Source organism: Rhinopithecus roxellana, chromosome 9 (assembly GCF_007565055.1).
Source record: "Rhinopithecus roxellana isolate Shanxi Qingling chromosome 9, ASM756505v1, whole genome shotgun sequence".
NCBI classification, from domain to species: Eukaryota; Metazoa; Chordata; class Mammalia; order Primates; family Cercopithecidae; genus Rhinopithecus; species Rhinopithecus roxellana.
The window spans coordinates 16,101,906-16,115,230 of record NC_044557.1 but is presented as its reverse complement, the minus strand read 5'-3'; the positions used below and the strand labels follow the sequence as shown (position 1 = coordinate 16,115,230).

At 41.9% G+C, this 13,325-nt stretch overlaps 1 protein-coding gene across 4 annotated transcripts in view; it reads right to left on the bottom strand.

Annotated features, from left to right (window-relative positions):
• Nucleotides 1-13,325, bottom strand: part of PRKDC (protein kinase, DNA-activated, catalytic subunit) — a 185,568-nt gene that overhangs the window by 16,593 nt on the left and 155,650 nt on the right. For all 4 annotated transcript variants that reach the window (XM_010357481.2, XM_010357483.2, XM_010357480.2 and 1 more), the window contains exons 71-74: nt 10,993-11,186; nt 9,997-10,177; nt 8,735-8,895; nt 5,810-6,021 (exon numbers count right to left, since the gene is read on the bottom strand). In XM_010357481.2, the coding sequence (XP_010355783.2) occupies nt 5,810-6,021; nt 8,735-8,895; nt 9,997-10,177; nt 10,993-11,186 (748 nt within the window). The remainder of the gene's footprint in view (nt 1-5,809; nt 6,022-8,734; nt 8,896-9,996; nt 10,178-10,992; nt 11,187-13,325) is intronic.

Sequence of the window (13,325 nt, the reverse complement as noted above, 5' to 3'; positions counted from 1 at the left end):
TACACAAATCAATCGTATCAACACAACAGAATAAAGGACAAAAACCACTGATCATTTTAACTGATGTTGAAAAAGCATTTGATAAAATGCAACATCCCTTCATGATAAAAAAAAAAAACTCTCAAAAATTATAGAAGGAACATACCTCAACACAGTAAAAGCCATATATGACACACTCACAGCTGGTGTCATACTGAACAGTGAAAAACTGAAAACCTTTTTCTAAGACCTTGAACACGTTAAGGATGCCCACTGTTATTCCACATACTACTGGGAGTCTTAGCTAGAGCAAGTTGACAAGAGAAAGAAATAAAGAGTATCTATATTAGAAAGGAAGAAGTCAAATTATCCTTGCTTGCAGATGATACGATCTCATATTTGGAGACATCTGAAGAGTCCACCACAAAACCATCCGAACTGATAAATTCAGTAAAGTTGCAGATACAAAAATCAACACACAAAAATCAGTAGCATTTCTATATGCCAGCAGTAAACAATCCGAAACAGAAAGCATAAAAGTAATTCTATTTACAACAGCCACAAATAAAAGAAAATACTTAGGAATAAACTTAGCCAAAGAAGTGAAAGATCTCTACAACGAAAACTGTAAAACACTGATGAAAGAAATTGAAGAGAACTCAAAGAAATGCAAAGTTACTTCATGTTCATGGATGGGAAGAATCAATACTGTTAAATCTGTCCACACTACCCAAAGCAATCTACAGAGTCAACACAATCCTTATCAAAATACCAATGACATTCTTTACATAGAAAAAATAATCCTAAAATTTGTATGGAACCACAAAAGACCCAGAATAGCCAAAGCCACCCTGAGCAAAAAAGAATAAAACTGGCACAATCACATTATCTAACTTCAAATTATATTACAGAGCTATAGTAACCCAAACAGCATAGCACTGGCATAAAAACCGACACATAAGCCAATGGAATAGAACAGAGAACCCAGAAATAAATTCACACAGCTGTGGTGAACCCATTTTTTGACAAATGTGCCAAAAACATACATCAGGCAAAGGACAGTCTCCAATAAATGGTCCTGGGAAAACTGGGTATCCATATGCAGAATAATGAAACTAGACCCCTATCTCTCACCACATAGAAAAATCAAATCCAAACGGATTAAAGACTGAAATCTAAGATCTCAACCTATAAAACTACAAAAACAAAAACAGGAAACTCTCCAGGACACTGGTCTGGGCACAAAGATTTCTTGAGTAATACCCCACAGGCACATGCAACCAAAGCAAAAATGGACAAACAGGAGGATCACATCAAATCTAAAAGCTTCCGCACAGCAAAGGAAACAATAAAGAGAAGAGACAATCCACAGAATGGGAGAAAACATTTGCAAACTACCCATCTGACAAGGAATTAATAACCAAAATATGGCCGGGCACCGTGGCTCACGTTTGTAATCTCAGCATTTTGGGAGGCCAAGGTGGGTGGATCACAAGGTCAGGCATTCAAGACCAGCCTGGCGCTGTCGCTACTAAAAATACAAAAATTCGTCGGGGCATGGTGGTGCTTGCCTGTAATCACAGCTACTCAGGAGGCTGAGGCAGGAGAATCGCTTGAACCCGGGAGGCACAGGTTGCAGTGAGCAGAGATTGCCCCACTGCACTCTACCCTGGGCAACAGAGCAATACACCGTCTCAAAAACAAACAAACAAACAAACAAACAAACAAACAAACAAAAAAACAACCAAAATATATAACAAGCTCAAACAACTCAACAGGAAAAAAATCTAATCTCATTTTTAAATGGGGCAAAAGATCTGAATAGACATTTCTCAAAAGAAAACATACAAATGGCAAACAGGTATATAAAATCGTGCTCAACATCAATGAACATCAGAGAAATGCAAATCAAAACCACAACGAGGTACCATCTCACCCCCAGCAATAACAAATGCTGGCAAGGATGTGAAGAGAGGACCCGTATATACTATTGGTGGGAATGTAAACTAATACAACCACTATGAAGAACACTATAGAGATTCCTTAAAAAAACTGCAACTAGAAGTACCATATAATCCAGAAACCCCACTGCTGGATATATACCCAAAATAAAGGATATCAGTATGATATCTGAACTCCCATGTTTATTGCAGCACTATTCACAATGGCCAAAATTTGGAAGCAACCTAAGTGCCCATGAACAGACAAATGGATGAAGAAAATGCAGTACATACATGCAGTAGAGTACTATTTAGCCATAAAAAAGAATGAGATCCTGTCACTTGAAACAACATGGTGGAACTGAAGGACATTATATTATGTGAAATAAGTCAGGCACAGAAAGACAAACTTCACATGTTCTTACTCATTTGTGGAAGCTAAAAATTAAAACAACTGAACTCATGGGGAGGGGAGGAGAGGTGGAAAGTGGGGATGGTTAGTGGGTACAAAAATATAGTTAGGAAAAACAGGATCTAGTATTTGGTGGCACAAAAGGGTGACTACAGTAAATTTTTATTGTACATTTAAAAATAACTAAAAGAGTATAACTGGAATGTTTATAACACAAAGAAATGATAAATGCTTGAAGTGATGGATACTCCACTTACCCTGATGTGATTGTTACACACTGTATGCCTGTATCGAAATATCCCATGTACCCCATAAACATAGACACCTACTATGTACCCATAAAAATTAAAACTTAAAATTAAAAAAAGAGCTGCTCTTAGATAAAAGCCAATCTTGCAACTGATGTCGACATTTTGAAGTATATAACTCGATATATATAGTTTCTGAAGTTACGTTATGAAAGAGAAGATCACTTTTTTAAAAAACAGGGTCTCACTATGTTGCCCAGGTTGGACAACAGTGGCAACTGACAAGTTCAGTCATAGCTCACTGCAGCCTTGAATTCCTGGACTCAAGCAATTCTCCCACCTCAGTCTCCTAAGTATTTAGAAGTACAGTCATGCACCACCATGCTTAGCTTATTTTTACTTTAATATTTTAGAGATGAGATCTCACTATGTTGCCAAGGCTGGTCATGAACTCTTGGCCTCAACTGATTCTTCCACCTCAGCCTCCCAAGTAGCTGGTATTACAGGCACGAGCCATCATGCCCAGCAAAGTCACTTTCTTGACACACTGTCTTTCACATCTTTTTCTCTTCTTTCATTTTTCAAGACAACAGTTGTCTTTTCAGAGAAATGGTATGGTGGGCAGGGCCTCAGCAGGGCAGGGGTGTGTTCACAGACAAGCCACCCACTAACCAGAACAGAAGCTGTGCAAAAATCACAAGCATTCCTACACACCAACAATAAACAGAGATCCAAATCATGAGTGAACTCCCATTCACAATTGCTACAAAGAGAATAAAATCCCTAGGAACACAACTTACATGGGATGTGAAGGACCTCTTCCAGGAGAACTACAAACCACTGCTCAAGGAAATAAAAGAGGACACAAATGGAATTCCATGCTCATGGACAGGAAGAATCAATATTGTGAAAATGAACATACTGCCCAAAGTAATTTACAGATTCAATGCCATCCCCATCAAGCTACCATTCACTTTCTTCATAGAATTAAAAAACTACTTTAAATTTCATATGGAACCAAAAAAGAGCCCTCATTGCCAAGACAATCCTAAGGAAAAAGAACAAAGCTGTAGGCATCATGCCACCTGACTTCAAACTATACTATAAGACTATAGTAACCAAATCAGCATGGTACTGGTACCAAAACAGATATATTGACTAATGGAATAGGATAGAGGCCACAGACATAACGCCACACATCTACAACCATCTGATCTTTGACAAACCTGCCAGAAACAAGCAATGGGGAAAGGATTCCCTATTTAATAAATGGTGTTGGGAAAACTGGCTAGCCATATATGCAGAAAACTGAAACTGGACCCCTTCCTTACACCTTATACAAAAATTAACTCAAGGTGGATTAAAGACTTAAACATAAGACCTAAAACCGTAAAAACCCTAGGCTGGGCATGGTGGCTCACACTTGTAATCCCAGCACTTTGGGAGGCCGAGGCAGGTGGATCACGAGATCAGGAGATTGAGACATCGTGGCTAACATGGTGAAACCCTATCTTTACTTAAAAAAAAAAAAAAAAAAAAAAAAAAAAAAAAAAATTCCAGGCATGGTGGCACGGGCCTGTAGTCCCAGCTACTCTGGAGGCTGAGGCAGGAGAATCACTTGAACCCGGGAAGCAGAGGTTGCAATGAGCCGAGATCACTCCAGCCTGGGTGACAGGGCGAGACTCTGTCTCAAAAAAGCAAAGCAAAACAAACAAACAAAAAACAAACCCTAGAAGAAAACCTAGGCAATACCATCCAGGACATAGGCATGGGCAAGGACTTCATGACTAAAACACCAAAAGCAATGGCAACCAAACCCAAAATGGACAAATGGGATCTAATTAAACTAAAGAGCTTCTGTACAGCAAAAGAAACTACCATCAGAGTGAACAGGCAACCTACAGAATGGGAGAACGTTTTTGCAATCATCAGACAAAGGGCTAATATCCAGAATCTACAAAGAACTCAAACAAATTTACAAGAAAAAAACAACCCCATCAAAAAGTGGGCAAAGGATATCAACAGACATTTCTCAAAAGAAGACATGCATACAGCCTACAGACACATGAAAAAATGCTCATCATCACTCGCCATCAGAGAAATGCAAATCAAAACCACAATGAGATACCACCTCACACCAGTTAGTATGGCAATCATAAAAAGTCAGGAAACAACAGGTGCTGGAGAGGATGTGGAGAAACAGGAACACTTTTACACTGTTGGTGGGACTGTAAACTAGTTCAACCATTATGGAAAACAGTATGGCAATTCCTCAAGGATCTAGAACTAGAAGTACCATATGACCCAGCCATCCCATTACTGGGTATATACCCAAAGGATTATAAATCATGCTGCTATAAAGACACAAGCACACTATGTTCATTGCGGCACTATTCACAATAGCAAAGACTTGGAATCAACACAAATGTCCATCAGTGACAGACTGGATTAAGAAAATGTGGCACATATACACCATGGAATACTATGCAGCCATGAAAAAGGATGAGTTCGTGTCCTTACAGGGACATGGATGCAGCTAGAAACCAGCGTTCTCAGCAGACTATTGCAAGAACAGAAAACCAAACACCGTATGTTCTCACTCATAGGTGGGAACTGAACAATGAGATCACTTGGACTTGGGAAGGGGAACATCATACACCAGGGCCTATTATGGGGAGTGGGGGGAGGGATTGCATTCGGAGTTATACCTGATGTAAATGACGAGTTGATGGGTGCTGACGAGTTGATGGGTGCAGCACACCAATGTGGCACAAGTATACATATGTAACAAACCTGCACGTTATGTGCGTGTACCCTAGAACTTAAAGTATAATTAAAAAAAAAAAAAAAAAGTGGACAGGATGACACTTGAGGCCGTCTACTGAGTCCTAATTAAAAGGAGGAGTCTTTCTGTGTATTTTAAATTACAGGACAATTTCAGGAGCTGATTTCAAAAATCATCTCAACTAGTCTATCCCAAGCAACCATGACCATATGAGCAGAATGTTTTGTTAGCAATGTAAGATGAAAGTATTTTACAAAGGAGATACATCCTGTAACAAGTAACATACCCAGAATAGATATAATCAACAAAGCGACGGCTAAGATTATTCTTCAATGACAACTCTAATTAATTTGGAAACAAATGTAAGTGTCCACATATGTGCTTTAACCACATTTTTATAACCTGTAGTATCTGATCAACGTATTCTTTCTGTAATATTACCTACCTTGCCACAAACTCTTTATTCTTATGACCAGTAGAAGTATCCTTGAAGGAATAGCTTTCGCTACTTATGATGAAGGGATAAACAATAGCCTGCGGGTAGTTATCAGTGATTTCTTCCACGGTGTGCTGAACAGCAACGGCTTGGTCTTTGTCCAGTAAGGCCACCATGTGGCTGATCCAGCCGATGAACTGCCAGCAGGGAACGGAAGAGATCTAAAATAGAGAGCTGAAACTTAATGCTGAGTAAAACATCTCACATCATCTGTTACAAAAGTAACATATGTCCAAAAAAAAAGAAAACTCAGAAGTATAAAAACACAAGTACAAAACAAGTCTTCCATCCCTCAGCTCTCTTCTGCTGTGGCAATCACTGGACTCTCCCAGGCACTTTCTGTGCAGAACAGTCTTCTGTTGCAAGAATGGAATCACACGAGACAACTGGTGCTGGTTGTTCTTAGACAGACGTATAGAAAAATCTTCTACTTCATTCCTCTTGGCAGCTGTGTAGTATTCCACGTTGTTTACTGCTCTATAATGAATATTTCAATTTTTTATCACAGGCAATGTTGCAGTAGACATCCCTGTGCACATAACTTTAGTTTTTTTTTTTTTTTTTTTGAGAGGGAGTCTCGTTCTGACACCAGGCTGGAGTGCAGTAGCATGATCTTGCCTCACTGCAACCTCTGCCTCCCGGGTTCAAGCAATTCTCCTGCCTCCCTGAGTAGCTGGGACTACAGGCGCATGCCACCATGCCCAGCTAATTTTCGTATTTTTAGTAGAGATGGGGTTTCACCATGTTGGCCAGGATGGTCTCAATCTCTTGACCTCACGATCTTCCTACCTCGGCCTCCCAAAGTGCCGGGATTATAGGCATGAGCCACCGTGCCCGGCCATGGTAAAGAATTTTTCAAATTTTCATTTCTAAAAGTATTAGACTGACTACTTTCCAAAGTCTTTACCAACACTGGACATAATCAACTTTTAAAATCACTGTCGAGTTGAGATCGTGCCACTGCACTCCAGCCTGGGTGAGAGAGAGACTCCGTCTCAAAAAAAAAAAAAATAAATCACTGTCAATCAGAAGTGAAAAACGTCTAATTTAAATTTTCACGTTTCATTATTAGTGAGGCTGAATGTTCCATGTTTATTTGCCTTACGTCCTTTAATCACGCATGCATTTCCTCTCACCATTTTCTACTGGTCTGTTGTGACCATTTATTTTGAATGAAACAGAAAGCCAATGTCAGCTTTCTGTTTCTTGTATGTGTTGCAAACGTTTTTCTTTGTTTTTTTTTTGGTTGATTGCTTTTTTTTAAGACAGAGTCTTGCTCTGTCATCCAAGCTAGAGGGCAGTGGCGTGATCTCGGCTCACTGCAACCTCCACCTCCCGGGTTCAAGTGATTCTCCTGCCTCAGCCTCCCAAGTAGCTGGGTTTACAGGCACCCGTCACCACGCCCAGCTAATTTTTGTTTTTTTTAGTAGGGTTTCACCATGTTGGTCAGGCTGGTCTTGAACTGCTGACCTTGTGATCCACCCGCCTCGGCCTCCCAAAGTGCTGAGATTACAGGGGTGAGCCACTGCGCCTGGCTTTTTATTTTTTTAACTTTGTATACGGTATTTTCTTTTTCTGTATAGAAGTACTTCTTTTCTTTTTCTGTATAGAAGTCAAACTATTTTGCTTCATGGATTCTGGTTTTTCTTTCTTCGTTCCAAGACCATTTAAAAAAATGTGTTCACATTTTCCTCTGATACTTTTAAGGTATCATTCTGAAGATAAAATCTGATGTGTTTGGAATGCTGGCATGAGGCTTGAGTATGGACAAGCTTCCTGAGTGCAAGTGTGCACTGAGGACAGCATGACGTGTGAGGATGGATCAGTTCACACAGCTCATGTAAGCTCATAGACAGGCTACCGGCTCCACTGCACGTGTCTACTGGGTGTTTTGACAATGCGGAGTGAATACTTTATGTCCTCACAAATTCAAATGCTGTTTTTATCATGTATAAATATTATATTATATTGGAAAAAAACAAAATCATAATGAAGTTATTTAATTATTTGCTCACTTACCTTGAAGAAAAACACATACATGTTGCATTTCTGAATTTACCTTAACCTGTTTAATACCTACTGAGAAAGTCTACTATTCAGAATGCAGAAAAAGGTAGAGGGAGTGGTTAGGGCCCTAAAAGTCAAACTGGGTCCCCGCAGCCCAGAGATCAACATTATTTAAAAACTCACCATGCAAAGCTAATAGAGAACGAACCATGTAACCCTTTGTGAACTATTACATTTTCAACTCAAAGCTTGGCCCTGTCTTCCAGTTACATGTCTATAAAAGTCAACTACGAAGTCTTTCAGAGGCTCTGCACTTTGCAAATGAAGTCAGTGGAGCCCTCCTGCACACAGACAGAGCCCAAAGGACAGGAGTGCAACTGGCAGGGCAGCCCTTGGTGGGGCCAAGGGGCAGGTCATGTGGAGGGGTGCGGGTTCCTCCCATGTCCACACACTGACCCCTCACTCCTGCTCACAGGTCCCAGACCCCTCCGGACACCGTGCTGCTGGAAGGTGTTGTGCTCCTGGGAGGTGGGATGCAAGCTGAACTTGCTCACTCCCTCTGGGCTAAATGACAGGTGAGCACTGGGCACAGCAAATGTGACTGGCCACAGTCACCCCGCCTCCAACTCTCTGGGTCCTTGTTCAAACACAGTGTTCTTATCAACACCCACAGAGGAAAATGGGTAAATGCGAAAACTCATTTTTGCAGCTTTAAATTACCTATGTCCTCAGAATGTAGCAGAATTCACAGCTGGCTGGGAAAAGCTATAATACACGCACTGCACACATTAACGCGTTTGGATATAAATAAGTGTATCTTTACATTCTGTAAAGTTCCTTACCGCCAAGTCGAATAAAGACACCAACCTCTTTTGTCATGAGACTCAAAGTCTCCTCTGGATACCGTTCTATAATCTGAAGTAATCTAGGAAACTTCAATCTGGCTTCACTGGAATTTAATTTTAAAGCTTTCAACATTTTCTCCACCACAAGTGCTGGATACGCCTGCAGTTCTGCAGAATCAGTAACTATCAATGACACCAAAGAAGAGAGCAATGGTCAATATATCCACTTATCCATAAACTATGACCTTAAATGTTAACATGTTCCCTTTTTGCCTTGTATTTTTTAGTGTCTTTTTTTGTTGTTGTTGAGACGGAATCTCGCTCTCTTGCCCAGGCTGGAGTGCAGTGGTGTGATCTTGGCTCACTGCAAGCTCCACCTCCTGGGTTCAAGCCATTCTTCTGCCTCAGCCTCCCGTGTAGCTGCCACCACACCCGGCTAATTTTTTTGTATTTTTAGTAGAGATGGGGGTTTCACCATGCTAGCCAGGATGGTCTCGATCTCCTGACCTCGTGATCCGCCCACCTCGGCCTCCCAAAGTGCTGGGATTACAGGCGTGAGCCACTGCACCCGGCCATTGTTCTTTTCTTAACTACCACTGTACACCAACAAACACCAGGTACAGTTTTGTATCTATCCTGAAGCCAAATCCTTCCATTAGAGTACCCATTCTGCACGAAGCACAGTTTGAATCCTGGGCTGGGAACACAAGGGGCAGTTGGTGGTCACTGAATTTATTCCAGGAGCATGAAGCAGGCCACATGAGCCAGTAATATTGAAGCTGCAAGCAAAATATCAAAGTATAAATTAAACAAATGGAAAGAGAGGACCACTTGACTCCATTTAACTGTAGGTCATGTTGCTTAGAGAGGCCATTGTCTCTCTTTCTCTTTTTTTTTTTTTTTTGAGACGGAGTCTCGCTCTGTCACCCAGGCTGGTGTGCAGTGGTGCAATATCAGCTCACTGCAACCTCTGCCTCCTGGGTTCAAGCGATTCTCCTGCCCCAGCCTCCTGAGCAGCTGGGACTACAGGCATGGGCCACCACACCCAGCTAATTGTTTTGTATTCTTAGTAGAGTTGGGGTTTCACCACGTTGGCCAGGCTGGTCTCAAACTCCTGGCCTCAAGTGATCCACTGCACCTGGCTGCCATTGTCTCTTAAAAAGACAATAGGATTTTCAAAATATTTGTAATTTGAAAACAAATAGGAGACCAAAAGTATGTACAAAATTCATAAGACTTTATGCTGACATAATGGAACACTAGCTTTTTAATTTTGCAGTTCACCTGATGCATTCTCTTCTTCCTTGCGTAGCTGTTGGTCACAGAAATCTGCCAGCGTCATGTAAGCATCAATCACCCCAGCTGCAGGCCTACAGCTCCAGGAGGTAGGCTGGGCCTCCTCCTCAGCTGCCTGCACAGCCTCAGAGAGGTGCTGGAATGCTCTCTGGTACAGACCCGCGATCACCTGGAATTCACAGAGACCTCAACCCATGAGCATGACTGAAGTTTTCTCAAAGAATTCTGCTTTCCATTTGTGACTCATGACACATAAATGGATCAACAGTTCCAAAATAACACTGAAGCTATGGAACTGGAAAAACAAGAGTCCACACTGGCTGTGAAGGAGCAAGCAATTCCAGTAAGATCCTCAGCACATAACAACTGGCCAAACAAAAATGCAAGCCCAGTGCAGGCCAGATGGTGCACAAGCAACACAGAGCTGGGTCTGGTCAGTGGAGTGCATGGCTGTCGGGAATATAAGAGGGAGATGGAAGTTGGCTCCTGCCCTCAGTGTCCTGCAGACGCTGGTAGCATCATGGAGGGAAAAGAGAAGGCCCCACAACTGAGGTGAGGCAGGACATAGTGAATGAGAAGGAAGCAGGTAACTATTGAAAAAACAAAATAATCGGCAGGAAGCTAAGCAAAGCAGGCACTAAATAAAAAAGCAGAAAAGGCTGATTTGTTCCGTAAGCTAGTGGGACGTCTGAATGGTGATGGGTGGGGATATTTAATAAACAAAAGTCATAAAAGAACTGTCCACAGTTCTTTCAATCCAAAAAAAATTAAAATTCATGACTTTTAATATTAAAAAATTTGTATCATTCAAATAAATAGGAAGCACAAAGAATGTCAATTTTCCACATAAGAAAATTGGCTGTGCATAACTGTCAAATATATTTTAAAAACACAAAGCAATACCCTATTACTTTCCTGTAGCCTGAACACTGCACATTGAAGACATACACAGCACACTAGCATAAAACATTCTTCCAGTATTACCTTCTCCGAATCCTCTGAACTGGATCCAGAAAGCTCTAAGATTCTTCTAGCCTTGTCCTCCTCAATTTCAGCAAGGCAGGCTGGCTCACTGCTGAGAGCATTAGCTATGATCCTGTAAGTTGTACCCAAGAGAATGTTCTGGTCACGGGAAGCCAGAATATTTTTGCTTAAGTAGCTTGACACGTTGTTCTCATCTGTTGGATTAAAAAAACAAACAAACAAAACAAAAACAAACACTGTGTGTATGTGTGTGTGTGTAATTAAAAAGAAGAAATTCGTTGTCTACAAAAGTTTTCTTTTGTTTTTGGAACAGGGTCTCCCTCTGTTACCCAGGCTGGAGTGCAATGACACGATCTTGGCTCACTGGAACCTCTGCCTCCCGGGCTCAAGCGATCATCCCACCTCAACCTCCCAATTAGCTGGGACTATAGGCTTGTACCACTATGCCAGGCTATTTTTTGTATTTTTGGTAGAGATGGGGTTTTGCCATGTTGCCCAGGCTGGTCTCGAACTCCTGAGTTCAAGCAATCCTCCCACTTTGGCCTCCCAAAATGCTGAGATTACAAGTATGACCCACCGTGCTTGGCCTAAAGTTTTCCATTAATAAATTAATAAAAATAAATATTGAAAGTATAAGAAACTGACTTCAAATACTGGCTAGGGAATTTCTTAAACTCACATATTAATGAAAAATGTTCTTTGTTAGAAGTAACTGTATCAGCCGGGCGCGGTGGCTCAAGCCTGTAATCCCAGCACTTTGGGAGGCCGAGACGGGCGGATCACGAGGTCAGGAGATCCAGACCATCCCGGCTAAACACGGTGAAACCCCGTCTGTACTAAAAAATACAAAAAACTAGCCGGGCGAGGTTGCGGGCGCCTGTAGTCCCAGCTACTTGGGAGGCTGAGGCAGGAGAATGGCGTAAATCCGGGAGGCGGAGCTTGTAGTGAGCTGAGATCCGGCCACTGCACTCCAGCCTGGGCCACAGAGCGAGACTCCGTCGCAAAAAAAAAAAAGAAGAAACTGTATCAAAGTCCACAGAGACTAAGCAATTGAAACTTTCATTAATTAACTTTTTATTCAAGCATCATCATTCTGCAATTTTTCAAAGCACCTAATTCTGTTATAAAGAATAGGAAACGGGTACTGTGTTTGTACATAAATTAATAATCCAGAGTAGGTCTTTAAATTGGCACTGTGGCCCACAGCAAATGAAGCAACAGGCACTGCTGCATTTAAAGTTCTAGTTCTGCTGTGACTGTGTGGTTCTGGGCAAGGAGCTGGATCAGCGCTGGTTAAGTCTGCAGCGTCCAGACGTGTGGTAACAGTGTTGAAACTAGGAGGCCTGATCAACCACATGCCCTCCTTGCCTATGGTCTGACAGTTCTCTGCCAGAGTTATCTCACATACAGGATCACAACTACTGGCCCTGCTTATCATGCAAGGCTGTTATGAACTACAACCATACTCTAACTGTGTAATTATTATTATATCGGTATATGGACACTAATATTAACATTAGCAAACTCCTCCTCCTCCCCTCAAAAAAACCCATATAATTATGTAGCAATAATCAGGATAATTTTCTTCTTCTTTTTTTAGACACAGGGTCTCACTATGTTGCCCAGGCCAGAATACAGTGGCAACTCACACAGGCAAATCATGGCTCAATGCAGCCTCGAACTCCTGATCTCAAGCCATCCTCCCGCCTCAGGCTCCCCAGTAGCTGGGACAAAGGGTGCATGCCAACAAGTCCAACTAGAATGATCTTCTCCTCCTGGGATCAGTGTAAAAGAGTGCTTCTCCCCTAGACACCTTTATTGAGGCTGATACTTCAGAGCTGGTCTGGGAACCCAGCTGGATCATGCCTGATCAGAATACTAGCACACATCCTCAGACACAGGGCAACAGAGCAGGGGACAAGACCCAAACCTGCCCAAGAAAGCTTTCCTCCTTTAATGTAGTCTTAAAGACTACATTATTTTAGGAGGAAATAGCTTTTTTTTTTTTTTTTTTTTTGAGACGGAGTTTTGTTCTTGTCAACCAGGCTGGAGTGCAGTGGCGCGATTTGGGCTCGCTGCAACCTCCACCTGCCAGGTTCAAGCGATTCTCCTGCCTCAGGCTCCAGAGCAGCTGGGACTACAGACAGGCGCCTGCCACCACGCCCAGGTAGTTTTGCTTTTGTTTTTGTTTTTCTTCTTTTTGAGATGGAGTCCTGCTCTATCGCCCAGGCTGGAGTGTAGTGGCACGATCTCAGCTCACTGCAAGATCCATCTAACGGGTTCACGCCATTCTCCTGCCTCAGCCTCCTAAGTAGCTGGGACTATAGGCGCCC